General features: G+C 41.1%; 1 protein-coding gene across 3 annotated transcripts in view; it reads left to right on the top strand.

Moving 5' to 3' along the window:
* LOC140469322 (hemicentin-1-like) overlaps positions 1-22,256 on the top strand; it is a 438,266-nt gene that overhangs the window by 131,935 nt on the left and 284,075 nt on the right. For all 3 annotated transcript variants that reach the window (XM_072565717.1, XM_072565718.1, XM_072565719.1), the window contains exons 13-21: positions 3,853-3,980; positions 4,932-5,045; positions 6,028-6,186; positions 6,312-6,506; positions 11,199-11,294; positions 12,576-12,703; positions 13,743-13,887; positions 15,225-15,337; positions 21,517-21,676. In XM_072565717.1, coding sequence (XP_072421818.1) covers positions 3,853-3,980; positions 4,932-5,045; positions 6,028-6,186; positions 6,312-6,506; positions 11,199-11,294; positions 12,576-12,703; positions 13,743-13,887; positions 15,225-15,337; positions 21,517-21,676 — 1,238 coding nt within the window. The remainder of the gene's footprint in view (positions 1-3,852; positions 3,981-4,931; positions 5,046-6,027; positions 6,187-6,311; positions 6,507-11,198; positions 11,295-12,575; positions 12,704-13,742; positions 13,888-15,224; positions 15,338-21,516; positions 21,677-22,256) is intronic.

Consider the following 22,256-nt stretch of genomic DNA (forward strand, 5'->3'; position numbering starts at 1 on the left):
AACTCTCACCTCTGGTATACAGCTCAGGTTCCCACCCCCCCCTGCCATACTAGTTTAAACCCTCTCGAACTACTCGAGCAAACCTTCCACCCAAGACATTGGTCCCCTTCCAGTTCAGATGCAACCCGTCCTTCTTGTACAGGTCCCACCTTCCCCAGAAGGCATCCCAATTATCTACATATCTGAAGCCTTCCCTCCTCCACCAGCTGCGCAGCCACGTGTTCAGCTGCGCCCGCTCCCTGTTCCTCACCTCGCTATCACGTGACACCGGTAGTAAACTAGAGAACACTATTCTGTTCGTCCTGCTTTGCAGCTTCCATCCTAACTCCCTGAAATCACTTTTTATATCCTTGATCCTTTTCCTGGCTATATCATTAGTGCCAATATGCAACATGATTTCTGGCTGTTCGCCCTCCCCTTTTAGAATCTTATACACCCAATCGGAGACGTCCCGGACCCTGGCACCAGGGAGGCAACATACCTTCCGGGAATCCCGATCCTGACCACAAAATCTCCTGTCGATTCCCCTAACTATCGAGTCCCCTACCACGAGTACTTTTCTATTCGGCCCCCTTCCCTTCTTTGCCACAGTGTCAGGCTCAGTGCCAGAGAACTGACTGCTATGGCTTTCCTCTGGTAAGTCATCCCCCCCCAGCAGTATCCAAAACGGTATACTTATTGCTGAGGGGAATGTCCCCAGAGGATCTCTGCACTGTCTGTCTGGGCCCTTTCCTCCCCCTAACTGTAACCCATCTATCCTTGTCCTGAGCCTTAGGAGTGACCAACTCCCGGTAACTCCTCTCAATTACCCCCTCAGCCTCCTGAATGATCCGTAGTTCATCCAGCTCCAGCTCCAATTCCCTAACACAGTTTTCGAGGAGCTGGAGTTGGGTGCACTTCCCGCAGATGTAGCCAGCAGAGACATGTGTCATGTCTCCCACCTGCCACATTCTGCAGGAGGAGCAAGCAACTGCCCTAGCATCCATACCCGACTTATCTGAACACCCACTCAGTACTAAAGTAGAAAGCTTTGTTCAAGTTGCTATAAAATTAATAATAAACTTATATTCAATAGAGGAAGTTTAGAATGATCCTTACCTTATTGACTAGGTTAGAGGAGGAGGGCGGGTGGGAGACACTACAGTTGTAGAGTCCCGGGTTTAGCTGCCTTGCTGATATATATGGTCACTGCTTTCCTTCCCAGCTGCCCCTCTGGTCCTCGTCACTTCCTCTGTTGTCTATATGTCTGGAGTTTGGAAGGATCAGTAGTGATCTCACTGTAATACAAAATTCTTAATGACTGAAAAGATTAGATAGCTTGCAAGTCTGAAAGTAGGAGGCATGATCTCAGGAGAAGGGTTTGGCCATAAAAGACTGAAATGAGGAAATATTTCTTCATTTGAGGGTTGTGAGTCTTTAGAATTCTCCACCACAGAGGTTACTGACTTTCAGCTGTTGAATATTTTTAAGATGAAGCTCATGAGACAAGGACACTGACAGAATCGAATGAGATTGTGTTAGGGTGGCAAACTTGCCTTGAGTTGAAAAGTGGAGCAGGCTTGATGGGTTATATGGCCTACTCCTATACTGTGTCCCACTCCCCCTCCTGTATACCTAAATAAAAATGTTCAGGAACAGGGGAACCTAGTGGTGTCGTGTGTACTTTTTGGGAATTGGCTTCAAAGGGATTAGGATGAAATCATCTGAAAATTTAACTAACCTTTGAGTTAAAATGGGATACAAGACTGACACAAGTAATAAGGCTTTGTGCAATGCAGGATTAGCAGATCAAGTGTTGCATCACCTATGCATGTAACATATCTATGTGTATGTGGTCTATGATAGTAACCAGATATTGCTCCGTGTGTGGAGATATCAGTGGATGGGTGAAAAGAAGTCAATGAGCCAGTGAGCTGTTAAAAAAAATAATTTGTTTCTCTTCAAACTTCTGACAAGCCAATTCTATAACTGGACAAAGAGGAACTAAAACTAGTAATTAAAATGTGTTACAAAATTCACATCGACATGTACAAATGGCCAACAATAACTAGTTTGAATCAAGAAAGTTGGCCAATAATAATAAATAATTTAGAACACTGACAGAATATTTGGCCAGTAAAAAAGACACTTACATTGATAAAATAAAGATGGCTAATTTGTAAAACCAACATTAAAAAATACAAATCATAGGGACAACAGGAAATTATTTATGATCCTGAGGAAAAGCTTTACTAACATGCTGCTCTTAACAAAATTGCACCATTGCCCAGAGTTTCTGGCAAGGATAACATCTGAGAATAATTACTTCTTCTGCAATAATAACATGGATGTGTTCAAACTGGAGAGAAATTGCAACTGGCTGCTAGTCTTGGCCGTGAATCTGACTACTGGTATCTTAATATCAGAATGAACACACTAATCAGACTTCCCAATTCTATAAGTTGTTTTTATTTTTAACAGTTGTCCCTCCTTACTTATTATAAATGTAGTTTTTAAACAAATATTAGGTCAAACTGAAAATTTATCCAACCTTGCCGTGTAGGTATGCAGAGTTCAAACTGAACATCAGCTAAGTTGTTTTATAATAGGCTGAACAATATACCCAAGGTTGGTTGGCTGTGCCACTGTGTTTACAGAGCCACTGGCACTTTTCAGCTGGTGGTGAGGTGGCTACCAGCTACTCAGAGACATCCTTGCTGTGACAGTCCAAGAGGCCTTTGGAAACCAAAATTCCATGTTCTACAAAAAGGAGGGGAGGCAGAAAAATGACCCGTCATACCACCAAAGCTCCCATAAGGGGTAAGATGTATCTGGTGGAATCTTTGTCCAGTTCCACTTAAAACAAAGCTAACTTGTCTATTCTGAGGTGGCTACAAGATCTGCCTGTCTCATCAGCAATCATCTATCCCAGTGGGGCTGCCTAGATTTCAAATCTACCAGCCCTTTTATTAGGCTAACAGTGTCATGAATTGACCTGCTTTATTTAGTTAGTTGTCAGGCATGGAGGTCATCAATTAGAAGGCTGCCTCTATTCAAATCACCAAGCAACTCAGCTGCTGGCAGATGAGGACCTGGGACCCCTTTTGCGTCCAATATTTAGGATCTTAAAGCACATGAGAAAATCAACCCTTATATTTTGTTTTGTCCATAGTCTCTATTAGCAGTTGTCTGAAATGCAAAATTTAATGTTCAACTTTTATTCACCATCAAGGATCCTTCCAAATGAGTGCACTGCCTGATGTTGGGAGGTATTTAGTCTATAACATGAATTCAAGTGGGTTGTGGACATTTTCCTGTCCGTTCACTACAATTTGGCGTGGAAGATACCAGGAAGGCAAAGCTTGGAGCACCTAATCTACCAGACATCTCATATGTGGAGGCAAATACTGAAATTTTAGTTAAGAAAAACATGCTTGCACTATATATGGAGCTTCCCCAGTAGGCATTTGACATTGAACTTGGAATTGTGGCCTGATAAGTCTTCCTGTCATGAAAGAAAGTAGTGTCTGAAGTTCTACACTTGATAGAAATTTCCCAATTTAGGAACGCAAACATAATAATCCTAACAAATAATTACTGAGGTAAAATACCTACTGCATTCCTATTGTATTTCTCTGTCTCTCATTTTGTTCAAAGCACCAATCAGTTCTTAAAGTATCTTTACATGGACACAGTATTTATCTGTTAATAGCAGTTATGTTCCTGTGTCTGTTTGGACCAAATCTAGTGTTACCCTTTGTTTTGCCTGAGGTAGTAAACACTAGTTCACATTCACTGAAAGGGATTGTGACCCCCTCTTTTGTATCTGGGTGAATGTGTTAATTTGCATTCTGTTTGTTTTCTCTCTCTCAGGTTTGTCATTAATGAGTTTGGTACTTTAATAATAAAAGATGCTGTCCCAAAGGATGCTGGGAGTTACACCTGCCTTGCATCAAACTCAGTTGGAACAGACAAAGGAGAAGCAAAGTTGAAATACTTGGGTAAGGGGAGCAAATGTGTCATGAACCTGGATTAACGAATCCAAACTACTAATGTCATCAAATCCACCTTCAGACAGAGAAAGAGGGAGAGGGGTCTGACTGCATGTACCTACTCAGATTTCAGGCTGGAGAAATCAGATGAGGGGGAACACTGTCTTAGGGATACGTGAAACTTGTAAGACTGTATGAGGGCTTGGCAGTGTGGATGCTGAGATGACGTGGGGAAATCTAGAGTTAGGGGGCGCAGATCCAAAATGTTGTGTCTTCTATTTAAGATGAAGATGAGGAAGAAGTTTCTCTCTTGGGGACAATCATCAATATTTGGAATTTTACCCTAAGTGAGCAGTGGAAATTGAGTTCAATAATTGAATATATTTAAGGCTGGGTTAGACTAATCTTTTAAGGGAATCAAAGGTTATGGGGGACAGGCAGGAAAGTCGAGTTCAGGCCAAAATCAGATTAGACATGATTTTACTGAATGGCAGAGCAGGCTTGAGAGGTATTCTGTTGTTCCTATTTCCTATTCCTGTTCCTATTAATATATGTTTCTTTCATTTGTAATGATACTAACCATTGGTGGTGCCTGGAATGATCATGCATGCTCTGCCTGAAAACAGTTCTTTGACTCTTTGTCTGATAATGCTTCATCGTGAGCTCTTTTCTTGGCAGGAGTTTTATCAGTGTGTGTTTTGCCATCACCCTCAGGGATAGGGTAGGAGGGATGTCCCAAATCTAACTCAGACAGAGAGAGAATTGAATATGCACTGTTGCCATAATTTTAAGACACATGGTAGTCAACTATCCAATCAGTTCCAGGATGCGGAAAACAGAACAATTCCTGTATTGTTCATGGATGTATCAGAATACAGTATATATGGTGTGATTTCTTATTGTTTGCAGTATTTGTGATCCGGAGCCTATTCTAACCAGTTTGTGTCTGTACATCTACAGAGATCCCTACAATCACTGTGCCGAATTCAGTGATACTTGCTGTGGTTACAGGTGTTGCATTGCTGGAATGTTGGACTGCGGGAGTTCCACAACCTGAGGTCAAATGGTACAAAGGTACTGGCAACTCAATCAATGGGGAAATTCCTGTAAACTATTCACAATCTACTGCTGTTACACTGGTAGTTGGGTGAGCAACTTAACATCTGTGTCAGTTAAAATATGAAAATGCAACATCATGTGTATGGTATGTCAAGTGAGCAAATCTTCCAAATAATGAGGAATACTAGGGAAAGATGAGTCAGCAAAATATTGATGTTACTGAGATGCATGGTGATAGTACAGCATTACTCAAGGTCAGTCAAAGTACAGTATTTGCTTAGAGTCATTCCAGATAACAGTAATACTTAGGGTCGTTTTGTAGAATAGCAATATTGAGTCATTCTAGAGCACAGTATTACTTAGAATTAATCTGGAGTTCAGTATTAGTCAAGATCATTCCAGGATACATTATAACTCAAGGGCAACCCAGAATATAACTTTGTTCAGTTCAGACTACTGCATTGTTTGGGGCCAATCCAGATACAGAAAATCTTTTCTGTGCAGGGAATGATTATCGTCTGGAATGCACTTTATGAGTGTGTGATTGAGGTAGCTTCAAAGGGAATTATCTCAAGAATTTAAAAAAAAAGAGTTCAGGGTTAAAGGAAAATACAGGGGAGTGAGATGAGCTACTTTCATCTTAGGAAGATAGCATGGATACGGTTCATCTAACTGCCTCCCCCATGCTATAACGATTCTAGATGTTATAACTACATGGTTTCAATCTCCTACTCCCCCAAGCTTTCAAGCTTTGTTGACTTGCGAGCAAGATCTGAAGCCTTCTGTTCAAGCATGAAATAATTAAGGAGTGAGAATCATTTCCAGGCAGTGGTGTCAAGTTTGTGGAGAATTGAAAGGAAACCATCAATCTAAGTAGTGAGAGCTGCAATCAATGGGAAAGAAAGCAAATAACTTCAGTCCTTGACAGGATTCTGCTCAAAAATGTTTTTAAAAAAAATTGTGCATAAAAATGAGACTGAAATGTATTTCCAAACAGGTGATCTGGAGCTGGCCCTTGTCCCATTTACAGAAATTGATCCAGTTCATGGTACACTGTGGATAAGGAAAGTGCAGCAGGTGGATGCTGGAGAATATACCTGCGTGGCTAGTAATGAAGCTGGCAGATCCTCTGCCACAATAATGTTAGATGTTGGTTGTAAGTTACAATCCACTTATTTTAATAACACATCGGTTCTCTGCTGGTCTTGTGTAGCTACTAATTGAAGATGTTGTAGATCTTAGTGAGCTGTCTTTGATGTGTCCCTGCCTTCTTTTTCTTAGCTGCTCCTCTGTTCTTGGAGATGCCCTCTGATATGTCAGTGACTATTGGCAAGAATGTGACATTGCCTTGCAGTGCAGTTGGGGAACCAGTTCCACAGGTCACCTGGCGACGTCTTGATGGACAGCCCATCTTTTCCAAAACTGATTCAATGAGCTTTGTCAGCCAGCTGGAGACGGGCAGCTTGTTCATAGAAGGTAAGTATAAGGATTCTGTAACAGCTTTGCTGAATAGAAAATGCTGACGAGCAATAGGTTCGACTTAGGTGATGCTATTTTAGCAACATATGCTCACACAATATTTAATGTCTGTATAGTTCCATGGAAAATATTCAGTGATCAAGAAAGGGAAAATAATTCTAACTATTTAAAATAAAACCCTTGCACTTACTCGAAACGGGTAATGATTTTCTTTCAGTAATCTGCTCTCAGTAAGCCTAGTCTATTGTAAGGAATTTGTGTCAATTTTCACCCTATAAAGCTCTATGTTCATCACAAATATATTAAGGACAAAAGGGTAACTAGGGAGAGAATAGGGCCCCTCAAAGATCAGCAAGGTGGCCTTTGTGTGGAGCAACAGAGAATGGGGAAGATACTAAATGAATATTTTGCATCAGTATTTACTGTGGAAAAGGATATGGAAGATATAGACTGTAGGGAAATAGATGATGACATCTTGCAAAATGTCCAGATTACAGAGGAGGAAGTGCCTGATGTCTTAAAGCGGTTAAAGGTAGATAAATCCACAGGACCTGATCAGTTGTACCCAAGAACTCTGTGGGAAGCTAGAGAAGTGTTTGCTGGGCCTCTTGCTGAGATATTTGTATCATCGATAGTCACAGGTGAGGTGCCGGAAGACTGGAGGTTGGCAAATGTGGTGCCACTGTTTAAGAAGGGTGGTAAAGACAAGCCAGGGAACTATAGACCAGTGAGCCTGACCTCAGTGGTGGGCAAGTTGTTGGAATCCTGAGGGACAGGATGTACATGTATTTGGAAAGGCAAGGACTGATTCGGGATAGTCAACATGGCTTTGTGCATGGAAAATCATGTCTCACAAACTTGATTGAGTTTTTTGAAGAAGTAACAAAGAGGATTGATGAGGGCAGAGCAATAGATGCGATCTATATGGACTTCAGTAAGGCATTCAACAAGGTTCCCCATGGGAGACTGATTAGCCAGGTTAGATCTCATGGAATACAGGGAGAACTAGCCATTTGGATACAGAACTGGCTCAAAGGTAAAAGACAGAGGGTGGTGGTGGCGGGTTGTTTTTCAGACTGGAGGCCTGTGACCAGTGGACTGCCACAAGGGTCGGCTCTAGGCCCTCTACTTTTTGTCATTTACATAAATGATTTGGATGCGAGCATAAGAGGTACAGTTAGTAAGTTTGCAGATGACACTGAAATTGGAGGTGTAGTGGACAGCGAAGAGGGTTACCTCAGATTACAACAGGAACTTGACCAGATGGGCGAATGGGCTGAGAAGTGGCAGATGGAGTTTAATTCAGATAAATGCAAGGTGCTGCATTTTGGGAAAGCAAATCTTAGCAGGACTTATACACTTAATGGTAAGGTCCTAGGGAGTGTTGCTGAACAAAGAGACCTTGGAGTGCAGGTTCCTTGAAAATGGAGTCGCAGGTAGATAGGATAGTGAAGAAGGCATTTGGTATGCTTTCCTTTATTGGTCAGAGTATTGAGTACTTGAGTTGGGAGGTCATGTTGCGGCCTTACAGGACATTGGTTAGGCCACTGTTGGAATATTGTGTGCAATTCTGGTCTCCTTCCTATCGGAAAAATGTTGTGAAACTTGAAAGGGTTCAGAAAAAATTTACAAGGATGTTGCCAGGGTTGGAGGATTTGAGCTACAGGGAGAGGCTGAACAGGCTGGGGCTGTTTTCCCTGGAGCGTTGGAAGCTGAGGGGTGACCTTATAGAGGTTTACAAAATTATGAGGGGCATGGATAGGATAAATAGACAAAGTCTATTCCCTGGGATCGGGGAGTCCAGAACGAGAAGGCATAGGTTTAGGGTGAGGGGAAACGATATAAAAGAGACCTAAGGGGCAACCTTTTCACGCAGAGGGTGGTACGGGTATAGAATGAGCTGCCAGAGGATGTGGTGGAGGCTGGTACAATTGCAACATTTAAGAGGCATTTGGATGGGTATATGAATAGGAAGGGTTTGGAGGGGTATGTGCCGGGTGCTGGCAGGTGGGACTAGATTGGGTTGGGATATCTGGTCGGCATGGACAGGTTGGACTGAAGGGTCTGTTTCCATGCTATACATCTCTATGACTCTATAACTGCCTTGTGTGTGTTATCAGCCAGCTGTGAGTCATCTGTCAGCTCCTTGCACATGGTCCTAGTAGCTGAGCTCAACAGTTGAAAAGGCCTTTTGGCAGCTTCTTTCTGTTTTTTTTGTTTCGTTTGTTTGCCCAATGCAATGGATTCTATTCACTTGTTGAACAGAATCTCTGATCTCCAAGGACCCATTGCAGCAGAAAAACCATCTTACTAGTTGGGGACTGCCTAACTTGAGGTGGGTGGTGGCTGACCAGTAACACACAATTGTCCCTTTCACGTCAGAGATAGCCTGTAGCATCCATTTTCAATGCTGATCAAGTTCCATATTTTATGTTATGTTAACATTGCTGTGAAACTGGAGACTTCTCTCCAGGTGCTAGCTTGAGTTAAAAGTTTGGGAGATCTGGCCCAACTTTTAGGGTCTCCATCTCAACCTCCCCAGTTGAGTCCAAAGGCATGCAAGTCACTACATTTTGGCAACAGCTTGGTAGCAGGAGTTGCACAGAAGATGTGATATTTAGAAATCAAAGGTTTACTCAGAACAGCGTAAGAAATAGGAGCAGGAGTAGGCCATTTGTCCCCTCAAGTTTGCCATGTAATTGTTTAAGATCTTGGCTGATCTGCCCCAGGCCTCAACTCTTCTTTCACACCAGCTCCTCATGGCCTTCAACTTCTAGATATTTCAAAAATCTATTTGCCTTGTCTTTAAATGGATTCAGTGATCTAATCTCCACAATTCTCTCGAGTAGAGAATTCCAGGTATTTGTTACCCTCTGGGAGATTAATTTCCTTTGCATCTCAGTTAGAAATAAGTGTCCCCTTATTCTGTAACTATGTTTCCTAATTCAAGATTTCCCCAGACTAGTGGAAATATTATCTCAACATCTGCTCTGTCAAGCTCCCTCATTGAATTTTCATTAAAATCACTCTTCTAAACTCAAATGAATAAAATCCTAATCTGTTTAGCCATTCTTGATAAATCAACCCCTTCATCCCAGAAATTAGCCTAGTGGATCACTCTTGATCTACCTCCAATGTCAGTATATCTTTTCTTAAAACAGGGATCAACATTATACACAGTATTCCAGATGTGGCCTTACCAACATCCTGTACAGTTTTAATAAAAGTGCCCTATTTTAAAACTCCAACCCCCTGGCAATAAAGACCAAAATTCATAATTACTTGCTGCACCTATAGGGAAATGTTCAGTATTTCAGGCGCACGAATATCCAAATTTGTCTTTGGTAATTTCTTTGAGTCTTTCTTTTCTTTTAAATAACATCTGCCTTTGATTCTTCCTTCCAAAGTGCATGATCTCATATTTTCTACTATTAATCTGCCAAATTTTTACCCACTCATTCAATCTGTCTGTATACCCTTTCAGATTCCTTATGTCCTCATCACAACATGCCCTCCCATCTATTTTTGTATCATCAGCAAATTTAGGTACATTACACTGTGCCCCCTCCTCCAAGTCATTAATATAAATTGTAAATAGTTGAGGTCCTCGGACTGAGCCTTGTGATATTCCATTAAGTATTTCCAATCTGACAAAGCACCATTAATGTTAATTAAAAATTTTCAATCCACGCTGACGCATTACTTCCAATACCATGGAATGTTGTCTTGTGTAATAACATTTTATGTGGAACCTTATCAAGTGCCTTCTGGAAATCAAACTACACTACAGATATCAGTTCCCCCTTATTTTCTGCGTGTTATATCATCAAAGAACTACAACAAGTTTGTCAAACATGATTTCTCTTTCATCATGTCTCTTCCAATGCCTTTTGCCCATTTTCCTTCACTTTCAACTCACTTGAGGTATCCATAAGTTGTAAGTCTGAGGACCAAAACTTAGTGTTCCTCTGAAGCTTTAGCCTGGGGCCATGAGAGACCCAGTTTCATATGTCATCGTGAGGAGGCACAACGAGGACTTAACAAAGGTCAGCTTAGTACTGACAAGGAGAAGCCTACACATTTATCTTTCTTTTTCTCATTGCTGCTAACCAGCAGTGTGTTCTGAAAATGAGAGGCTGACCAGATCACAGAAATGGAAAGCATGCTAAATCTCTTCAGCTCCCACACAAGACATATTGATCTTTTGAGTAGATACAAGCTGTTGGGATCTTTTGAATATTCCCCTGACAACCGTAAAAGGGGGTGTGAAACAGAAGTGAACTGTAACTGTCTAGCCTTATTTCATTTGAGAAGTTACATTCAACAGAGAAGCATTTATCTTTATACTGCAGTCTGCGATCAAACCCAGCATGTATAAATTCATATACAATGTTTGACCTTAACCAGTCTCATTGCCCAGAAAACAACTTTGAACAAAAAGAAAGCAAAACAGAAAGTCATATAATATGGAATGTTGACTAAATACACAAAAACTAAGTATCATTAATCCCACAAAATAAAGCCAGACAGTTAATTGTGACGGTGCCAAGAAACCCATTTCTGTTTGAGCCCACTTATTAATGGCCATAGATTAAAGTACTCACTTGGCATGAATCAGAACTGTCTACTTCTCCCTGCCTCCTCCTCCTCCAACTAAAACTGGACTTACACCTCTTTACCTTGTTACAGGTGTGTGGTTGGACGATGAAGGTATGTACGTTTGTGAGGCGCAGAATCTGTTTGGAGTGATCCGTTCTGAGGTAGCATTGACCATCAGTGGTCTTGGTGAGTCACAGAATGTTATACCATTAAATCAGCACCATTGTGTCTTCACCCGTCTACACAAAATTATCTAATCTGACACTGTTGTTTCCTCCCTGACATTTTTAAAGCATTCATCTTTTTCAAGCAAGTATCTTTTTCCATTGAGAGAGATTTTGGCATTTCAATATTTGTGACTGAAAATTTTCAATTTTTTAACCAACTTTTGTGTGAAGAGTTTTTCTTCGACATTCCCTTTCATTTCTTTAATGGCTGCTCCACGTTATACCCTTGTATTCCTCCCTCATTGTCCAGTAGAAATAAACAACCGTTATTTGTCCTAATGGTCTTTTAAAGACCTCCACCATGGGTGCTCTTGAACCTATTGAAGTCCGTGATAAAATCCCTAATACTTTGAACCTTTTTCTGACTATAAAGTTTCATAACTGGTAATGTCCCAGTGATTCTGCGCTGGACTTTTTTCATAGTTGCTATATCTTCTATTGACAGTGTGACCCAAAGCGCTACATAATGTTCTGACTACAGCCAAGCTAAGTGGTGGTGTTTAGAGTCTTGAGAGATGCAGTAAGAGCAATCTTAGTGGAGCTGTGCACTGCACTGAGCTATGCCATGTCCAGCATGAAAATATTTTTGCACAGAGAATGGTATTACATATTCTTCATCTTCCTTGGTACATTTATTCCACACGCTCGGGGAAAAGGGGCCAAATTTTGTATTGGATAGAAGGAAAACATTTCTTACCATTGTATGTCTATTCCAACTCATTCTGTCTTTCGTTCTGGTAAATAAAAAGTATTATTTGAATGCCACCAGAATTGTTTTGGGACAACAACAAATTTTAATGGAAGTAATAGCATTTTAACAGAATCCCCTATTCTTTTTATTCCATTTTATACATTCATCTCAAATCAAATATTTAGGTTGACTTGCATGACACATTTGGTATTCCAAATGTATTCCTCAGCTCCCAGGCTCTGTCGTATCCAATTTTGTTCTTTGGAAAATAGCTAGGTATTTATCAGAATAGATTAGTTGCTGTTTGTTTTATCAAATATTCATTTCCTTTTTGTTCAGGTTGTGTCAGTAAGCCATTTTCTTATTATGAAACAATCTCTCCAGAGCTGTTTTGCGATTAGACTGGTTTAATGTGAGGTCATACAGAGGGGAAACCAGAGGAAACACTCTGGTTGTAATGCTGGTATTTATTGGTCAAAACAAACTGTTTAATCAGTAGTGCATGCTGAATTGTTCATGTTGACTTGATCCTTCTGTTTTCATCTAAAGTTGCCCCTGAGGTAGTTGAAAGTGCTCCAGTCATCAATGTACTGGAGGGTCGGTCTCTAACATTACCATGTGTGGTACTAGCTGGAAATCCATTCCCTGAGCATTACTGGTTAAAGGACAATCAGCTGGTGAGTACGTTCTTGGAGAACTGTTCTCTCCTGAGACATTTCTCTTTGTGCATTCAGTTGTTTCATAATGCAATACATGCTTACCTGATGGCAATCATAGTAAGAACATTTACCAGGCTGGCCTGAGGTATTTATGCTCATCATACAATGTTAGTTGTTGGTTTGTCATGATATCAGTCATCTTACTCAGATCAGAAATCTAACCTATCCCTTCTTGTTTGAATGACTTAATGTGAAATTGAAAGATGTCTATATTCATGTGGGTACGGGGAGAGATCAGGTGTTTAATATTTAAATGTGAATACCAACTAAAATGAACTATGATGAGCTATTTGTATTTCCACCCTCCAGAGACTGAAACTGTTCTAGTTCATTTACTTTCTCCAAGGAGACAAAGGAAAGATCTATTACATCTATTGTTGCTTGGTTCAGATGCAGGCTGCAGAGGTGAAGGCATTGCCTGTTGAGAGCTGCAGTTGCCATATAGACTTTCTTGTTTTCAAATATTTTCTTGTATTCAAGAACCTCAACAGATTAAGGAAATTTTAGTTTTGGAGCTACCTCAATGAATGAAAGTAAATACCTAATGTTGGTGAGAGCTATTCATATCAGAGAGGCTAATGCTTTTGTGCTTACACTATTATTATATCAGCTGGCACAATTGACCTGCAATTATCATTAATTGTGTAGTCAGGAGAAGGAAAGTTAGCTAACATTCTCTTTTCTGATTAATGTGTTGCGAGTCCCATTGCAACATTACATTATGGAGATCAAGTACTGAAATTTGGATCTGAGACCTCTGGAGTCAAATGGTTGGCCAACAATATTAGGATGAGGATTCCACATTGAATGAGGTACAAGGCTGACTGACAAAAGTCAGCATTTTACAAGAGGACATAAAAATGGGAGACGGTAATACTGGAAAACAAGAAAACCCAGCAGAAACATATCCTGCACCACTGTTTAAAATGATTCTTCATCACTTAGAATATTGTTATTTTGAGATTTTAAGCATTATTCCCTTCTTGCCTCCCTGAAGTTAAGTTTGGACAGTCGTCTGTCAATCCGAAGTGATGGCAGTTTCTTTATTGAGAGAACAGAGCAAGGAGATGCTGGAAAGTACATCTGCACCATCAGAAATGTAGTGGGATCTGTTAATAAGACCATCACAGTGTATGTTCATGGTGAGTAGTTTGAAGAGGGACTTGTTTTTATTCACTCATGGATGTAAGGGTCACTGGCAAGACCTACAATAATTGCCCATCCTGAATTGTTGTTGGGAAGTTGGTGTTGAGCTGTCTTCTTGAGATGCTGCCGTACTTGTAGTGTTAGACACACCCACAATGCTGTTAGGATGGAAGCAGAAACAAATGTTTCCAGTTTCCTTGTGATATTTGTGCATACCAGTTGTTAGTATTGCAGAAGTTTGAGGTCCTTTAGGATGACTGATCTGTTGTCACCTCACTTACATTTCACTTCCTGCGTGCAATCAGGAATATATTCATAATGGTTTTCCTGGCTAGTAACAGGTACTTTGAGATGACCTTTCCCTTTCACATTCTCTCCACATAAGGAAGCAATAGTCCCTCTTTTTTTCTTCCCAGTCAAGGTGAAGCCTCAGGAGATCGTGTAATGAACACAAGTTTGGTGTATTCTTAGGAAACTGAGTGTTTCTTGAGTTGGTGGAAGTGAACTGATCTTAAACATAAAGAGGTTACTTGTAACCAGAATTGATAATACAGTCGGATCATGATCATGAAGTTCTCTATTTAGGAATAAGAAAAAGGAGTCCTGTCATTCAGTATGATCATAGCTGATCGAACACTTCAATTCCTTTTACTCACCCCATCTCAAACCCTGTCCTCTAATGGTAATCAATTTCTACCTTAAACATACTCAAAGACTGATCATCCACAGTCCACTCTCGTATTTATTAAGGAGAAGACCATAGGGAACAACTCCCTGGAGGAATAAATAGGTTTTCTCATTTGATGGCTTCCTGTAGAGTGTAATATCCAATTTCTTGATGAAATTGGAGGGATGATAACTTGCAGGATCAGTGTTCCTCCTTCCTCGGGAGTCATGTTGCTTTTTCAGAGTAATACTATGGATGTGCTCTGGTAGTTTCTGCAACTATTGCTATTGTAACTGGGGATAACACTGAAGCAGGAACAAAAGTTGTGGCCTGAAAAAAATTAATAAAGAGAAGTGACAAAATGTTGTGTTGATACTATTCAGCTTCCTCAGTATCCTTAATGACCAACCTCATCAAGACAACCTTGAAGTTTGGAATCACCTCACCCACAAAGAAAAGAAGTAAATTCAGATTATGGTTGATCCAGATTGTTGCTCTTGCCAGCACAAGACATATCTTTGGAGATAGTTAACAAAAGAGGACATGTCTGATTATCCTCCCGTACCAAACAAGATATGGAATATTTCTTCTGATTACAAATTATTAATGAAATCAATTTGCATCTGTATAAGTTGACATTTTAAAAAAGATTTTCTTTTTCTATAGTTCTACCTTCAATTAAACATGGGCAAACTGTTTACATCACTGATGAGGGGGTGGCTGTCACTCTACTTTGTGAATCCAGTGGAACTCCAAAACCAACAGTCGTTTGGTCCAAGGTATGACATAATTACAGGGTCCTAATACAGGTTACTACAGAAATAAGAAAGAGTCTGAACACCCAAGTTATGTTGTAGGTGCTGCTATTCTCTTGAAAGAAGGATATATAGAACATAAGAATAGGAGCAGGAGTAGGCCATTCAGCTTCTTAAGCCTGCCCTGCCATTCTTTAAGATCATGGTTGATTTTCCCTAGGCTCAAACTCCTCTTTCATGCCAGCTCTTCATAACCCTTAACTGCTTGATATCCTCCTCCTCTTTAAATCTAGCCTCCCCAACTCTCTCAATTCCAGACATTTACTACTTTCTGAGAGAGGAAATTCTTTTGCAGCTCTGTTTTAAATGGAGCTGTTCTTATTCTGTAACTATGTACCCTGTTTTGAGATTCCCCCACTTATGGGGACGTCTTCTCAACATCTATCCTGTCAAACTGACTGAGAATTTAAGGAAGGATATACTGGCACTGGAGCAGTTCAAAAAGATTCTCTAATTCCTAGGATGAAGGGTTAATTTATCAAGAGTGGATAAACAAGTTAGACTTTTATTATTTAGTGCTTAGAAGAATGTGAAGTGATCCTATTGAAGCACTAAGGAATAAAAGCCTAACCTATTTGGCCGTTCTTCATAGATTAACCCTTCATCCCAGGAATTAGTGAATCTCTTTTGAAATGCCTCCAGTGCCAGAATATCCTTTCTTAAATACAGGGACTGAACTATACTTCCAGGTACTGCCTCAAAACATCCTGTGTAACTGTAACAAGACTTCCCTATTTTTAACCTCCAAAGGTCAACATTCCATTTGCCTTCTCAATAGCTGCAATGGAAAACTTGCACTTTGGCTTAACAACGATGGTACATGTTAGGGAATTTTCCATTTTTTAAGAGAGGTTTAAGAAGTTCATTCCCAGCAGTTGAAAATGTTAGTACTCAATGTGGTTTTCCGGATTTGAGAATATTGAAACTTGATGGGAAAGCTAGTAGAATTCATATATCTGACATGCTTAAATTCTAAAAATTTAAAGCAATCTTACAAGAGGCATTATAATTGGCAGCCACTTTCCTCTGGTGTCTGGAGGGCAGATTAAGGGAGAGTCCCTTCTCTACTCCCTCTTTAATTCATCCTGTAGGGTTATTCAATAGTCTTTTTAGAAAGAGCCAGTTTTAAATGATCTTATTCAAGCGAAGTGCAGTCTCCTGGTGACTGTTAATGATCTAACCATTGACAAGCTGATGGTATTGTGGATCTTACATATCAATTACAGTATTAGATAGATTAGATTAGATTACATTACAGTGTGGAAACAGGCCCTTCGGCCCAACAAGTCCACACCGACCCGCCGAAGTGCAACCCGCCCGTTCTCCTACATTTACCCCTTTACCTAACACTACAGGCAATTTAGCATGGCCAATTCACCTGACCTGCACATCTTTGGACTGTGGGAGGAAACCAGACCACCCGGAGGAAACCCATGCAGACACGGGGCGAACGTGCAAACACCACAGAGTCAATTGCCTGAGTCTGGAATTGAACCCGGGTCTCTGGCGCTGTGAGGCAGCAGTGCTAACCACTGTGCCACTGTGCCGCCCACAATTTGCTTGAATTGTGTTAAAAACGCCTGTGACAAATCACTGAATTGCTACTGAAGGAGGCCATTCAGCCCATGATGCTTGCATCAGCATAATAAATGAGCATCAATACCTAATACTAATCTCACGCTAGGTAGTTCTCCTAAAACAACATTCCTGTGTGATGTTGTGTTATAGGAAATCACGCAGTAGGAATAATGGGGTCTATGGGAAATACAGGGTTAGAGGCGAACCACCAAAAATGAGTAAAAATCGAAACGAAAATAGTAGTTTGCCTAACACAAATGATAGCACAGTCTAAGTCAATTTTAAAATCATATTTCAATGAAATAAAACAGTACATTTAACAGCTTATGTGGTTTCTGAGTCTGCTGAGTTACAGTGCAGAACTGTGTTAAGACAGGGGTTGAGGGTCATTATCACATCATCATTACTTTCAAAAAAAGGACCTAAAATCACTGAGTACAGCACTGCACCTTTCAGAAATCTCTTCACCAGAAAGCTCGTGGGTTGACTGACCACATGATGTCAACAAAGGATCCAATCCTCCGCACACCACGGCACCCAGTGCCAGGGTTGAAATAGTGCAATAACCAATAATAGCTTGCTTTATTTAAAATAAAGGTCCGGTCCGCAATCACAAATCGCGTTACAGCCAAGTCACGTTTACGAAACGCGCTTTATAGAACATAGAACAGTACAGACCCTTTGGCCCATGATGTTGTGCCAAACATTTATCTTAATTTACGATCAACATAACCACACTCCCTCAATTTACTCCCATCCATGTGCTTGTCCAGCAGTCACTTAAATTCCCTAATGTCTCTGACTCTACTATCACTGCTGCCAGTGCATTCCATTTGCGCAAAGAACCACCTCTGATATCTCCCCTATACCTTCCTCCAGTCACCTTAAAATTATGACCCCTCATGACAGCCATTTCTGCCCTGGGGAAAAGTCTCTGGCTCTCTATTCTATCTATGCCTCTCATTACCTTGTACAGCTCTATCAAGTCACGTCTCTTTGTTCTTCTCTCCAGTGTGAAAAGCCTTGGCTCGCTCAACCTTTCTGCATAAGACATGCCCTCCAATCCAGGCAGCATCCTGGTAAATCTCCTCTGCAGCCTCTCTAAAGCATCTACAACCTTCCTATAATGAGGCGACCAGAACTGGACACAATATTCCAAATGTGGTCTAACCAGGGTTTTATAGAGCTGCAGCAAAACCTCGCAGCTCTTAAACTTAATCCCCCTGTTAATGAAAGCCAAAACACCATATGCCGCCTTAAACTCTATCAACTTGGGTGGCAACTTGAGGGATCTATGTACATGGACCCCAAGATCTCTGTTCCTCCAGACTGCCAAGAATCTTATCTTTAACCCTGTATTCGGCATTCAAATTCAACCTTCCAAAATGAATCACTTCGCATTTATCCAGGTTGAACTCCATCTGCCGCTTCTCAGCCCAGCTCGGCATCTTGTCAATGTCTTGTTGTAGCCTGCAACAGCCCTCGACTCTATCTACGACATCACCGACCTTTGTGTCATCGACAAACTCACTAACCCACCCTTCCACTTCTTCATCTAAGTCATTTATAAAAACTACAAAGAGCAGAGGACCAAGAACAGATCCCTGTGGGACACTGCTGGTCACCCACCTCCAGGTGGAATACTTTCCTTCCACTACCACTCACTGTCTTCTTTAGGCCAGCAATTCTGTATCCAAACAGCCAAATTTCCCTGTATCCCATACATCCTAACTTTCTGAATGAACCTACCAATGAACCTATCAAATGTCTTAATGAATTCCATATACACCACATCCACTGTTCGACTTTCATCAACTTGTCTTCTCACATCCTCAAAGAACTCAATAAGGCTTGGAGACTTGACCTGCCCCTCACAAAGCCATGCTGACTATCTTTAATCAAACTATATTTTTCCAAATCGTCATAAATCCTGCCTCACGGAATCCTTTCCAGTACCTTGCTTATTACAGACGTAAGATTGACTGATCTGTAGTTCCCAGGGATTTCACTATTCCGTTTCTTGAACAGAGGAACAACATTTGCCTCCCTCCAATCAGCCGGTACTTCTCCCATGGAGAGTGAAGATACAAAGATCATTGCCAGTGGCACAGCAATCTCATTCATTTGGTCTGGCCCTGGGGACATATCTGACTTGATGTTTCCCAGAATTTCCAGCACATCTACTTTCTTAATATCAATTTTTTCAAGCCTATTGACCTGGTCCCTGGTGTTCTCACAGTCAACGATGTCCTCCTTTCTCATGAATACTGAAGCAAAAACTCATTTAGGGCCTCAGCTACCTCTTCAGACTCTAGACACATGTTCCCTCTACTATCCCCGATCAGCCCTACCCTCTCTCTGATCTTTCTCTATTCCTCACTTGCATGTAGAACGTCTTTGGGTTTTCTTTAATTGTTCATGCCAAGGCTTTTTTGTGCTCCCTCCTAGCTCTCCTCAGTCCATTTTTGAGTTCTTTCCTAGCTACCCTATAATCCTCTAAAGCTGTGCTAGATCCTTGCTTCCTCAACCTTAAATAAGCTTCCTTCTTCCTTTTGATGATAAGCTCCTCTGCTCTTGTCATCCAAGGCTCCTTCACCTTACCATTTCTTGCTTGTCTCAGTGGGAAAAACTTATCCAACATTCGCAACAAGTGCTCCTTAAACAGCCTCCACATTTCTGTTTTGCATTTCTCATGGAATAATTGTTCCAATTTATACTCCAGAACTCCTGGCAGTATAATTTCTCCTCCCCCGATTACATATCTTTCCATACTGTCGGCTCCTATCCCTCTCCATGGCTATGGTAAAGGTGAGGCAGTTGTGGTAACTGTTACCGAAATGCTCTCCCACCAAGAGATCTGACACCTGGCCTGGCTCATTGCCTGGCACTGAATCCAGTAAGGCTCTCCCTCCCCAGTCAGCCTATCTATATATAGAGTCAGGAATCCCTCCTGGACACACCTGACAAAATCGGTTCCATCCAGACCATTGCACTAAGAAGGTTCCAATCAATACTGGGGAAGTTGAAGTCACACAAAACAACAACTCTGTTACATCTGCACCTTTTAAAGATCTGCTGTCCAATCTGTTCTTCCATCTCTCTGCCACTATTGGGGGTTTATAGGAAACACCCAGTAAAGTGATTGCTCCTTTCCTGTTACTGACGTCCACCCATACTGACTCAGGAGACAAACCCACCGTAACAACTTCCACTTCTGCAGCTGTGATGCACTGCCTAATTAACAATGCTACTCCCCCTCCTCTTTTACCACCCTGTTTTTTACAAGATCTAAACCCTGGAACATCCAGCAACCATTCCTGCCCTGTGAAATCCATGTCTCCTTTAAGGCCACAAAGTCATAGTTCCAAGTACTGATCCATGCTCTAAGTTCATCACTCTTATCCTGACACTCATTGCATTGAAACAGGCACACTTTAACAAATCCCTTTACCCTATCCTTCCTGACAGACTCTCTGCATTCTATTTCTGCCTGTTCATTAACTACCCTCTCCACTAAGCTACAGCTCTGGTTCACATCCCCCTGCCAAACTAGTTAAACCCTCCCGAAGTGATCTCGCAAATCTCCCACCCAGGACATTGGTGTCCCTCCAGTTTAAATGCAACCCGTCCCTCATCTACAAGGTGCCCCAATGATCTATGTATCTGAAGCCCTCCCTCCTGCACCAGCCCTTAGCCATGTGTTTAGCTGCACTCGTTCCCTGTTCCTCGCCTCACCTAACACATGGCACCGGTAGTAATGCTGAGATTACTACTCTGCTCATCCTGCGTTTTAGCTTCCAACATAACTCCCTGAAATCACTTTTTAGGTCCTCATCCCTCATCTTGTAGGAGAATTAGCCGTATATCCCCACATTCTTGCACATTATCTTTCACCAAATAGTCATCTAATATCCTCTTGAATGCCTCAATTAAATTACATTAAAAAGGTTTTCCTCACTTCACCCTTACTTCCTTTGCAGATCATTTTTAATCAATGCTCTCTTGTTCCAGTCCTTTTATGATTGGGAACAATTTCTCCCTAACTACTCTATCTGGCCCGCTCATGTTTCTGAAAACCTCTGTCAAATCTCCTCTTAGCCTTCTTCTCCCGCAGGGAAACTGTCCCAACTTCTTCGATCTGTCCTCATAACTAAAGCTCCTCATCTCTGGAACTATTCTTGTAAACTGCTTCTGCACTCACATCAGTGCATTCATATCCTTCCTATAACGTGACTGGATCTACAGAACTTGTCTAAGATTTGATGATCAGATGTTATAATCTGTTGCCTTCCCCACACAATTCACCATCCAATAACAAATGAAAAACAGGAGAGTAGAGCATAATGGGTAGCATCCAGCATTCAGAATGAGAAAATGAGTGACATAAATGTTCTCACACATTGACACAGGCTTTTGGAACAAGTCACCTTCTGCTTCTTTTACCAAAAGGTGATGCACATGGTAAGGCGAATAAGAGGTGGAGCAGGGCTGCCTCTAGGGTTGCTATTCAAAACATTTTTCGTCTGAAACTATTATGCCTTCCTTGTTTTCTATGTCATCTCCAGGGCAAGGAGCTCATATCTCGACATGAACCACAATATTCAATCGATGCAAGTGGAAAGCTCCTGATCCCATACCCGTCAGCAGAAGATTCTGGAATCTACATCTGCACTGCAACAAATGTAGCAGGGGTTTCCAGCAGAGAAATGCAGCTGTTTGTCCACAGTAAGGATATTAGTGATATTACAGTTAGATCCAAATACACCCAGTCTGTTGCTCCACATAAAGTCTCATGTTACATTTAGCATGCAAGATGATAAAATGTATATTAGCCAACACAAGAACTTGGAGTAGGAGTAGACCATCTAGCCCTTTGAGCCAGATTTCCTATTTAACATGATCATGGGCTTCAACTCCACCTCCTCACCTGCTGCATAAAGCCCTTGATTCCCTGAGGGACCAACAATCTTTCTATCTCAGCTTTAAATATATTTAAAGGAATATTAATCTCTACAGGAGACTTGTCGAGTGGGAGGTGGTAAAAGATGAGTCGTAAATGCATCTCGCTAGTATAGCCTGCTGGAAATTAAGCCTTGCTATTCCCAGAATCATTGCAAAAGGTTAAGATGTTTTAAAAATGCACCAAATTCTCTGATTTACCTGGCTTCTAAACCGAGATTGACCGGAACCGTTGACTAGGTACTTAATGTACTTAACAAAAATTACTACTTATTACAAGAAATTTGACTCTAGCTGCAGGTAAACAGTGATGAAGTATAAATATATAACTCTACTAGTTAAAAAT

The sequence above is a fragment of the Chiloscyllium punctatum genome, chromosome 49 (genome assembly GCF_047496795.1).
Source record: "Chiloscyllium punctatum isolate Juve2018m chromosome 49, sChiPun1.3, whole genome shotgun sequence".
In the NCBI taxonomy this organism is placed as follows: Eukaryota; Metazoa; Chordata; class Chondrichthyes; order Orectolobiformes; family Hemiscylliidae; genus Chiloscyllium; species Chiloscyllium punctatum.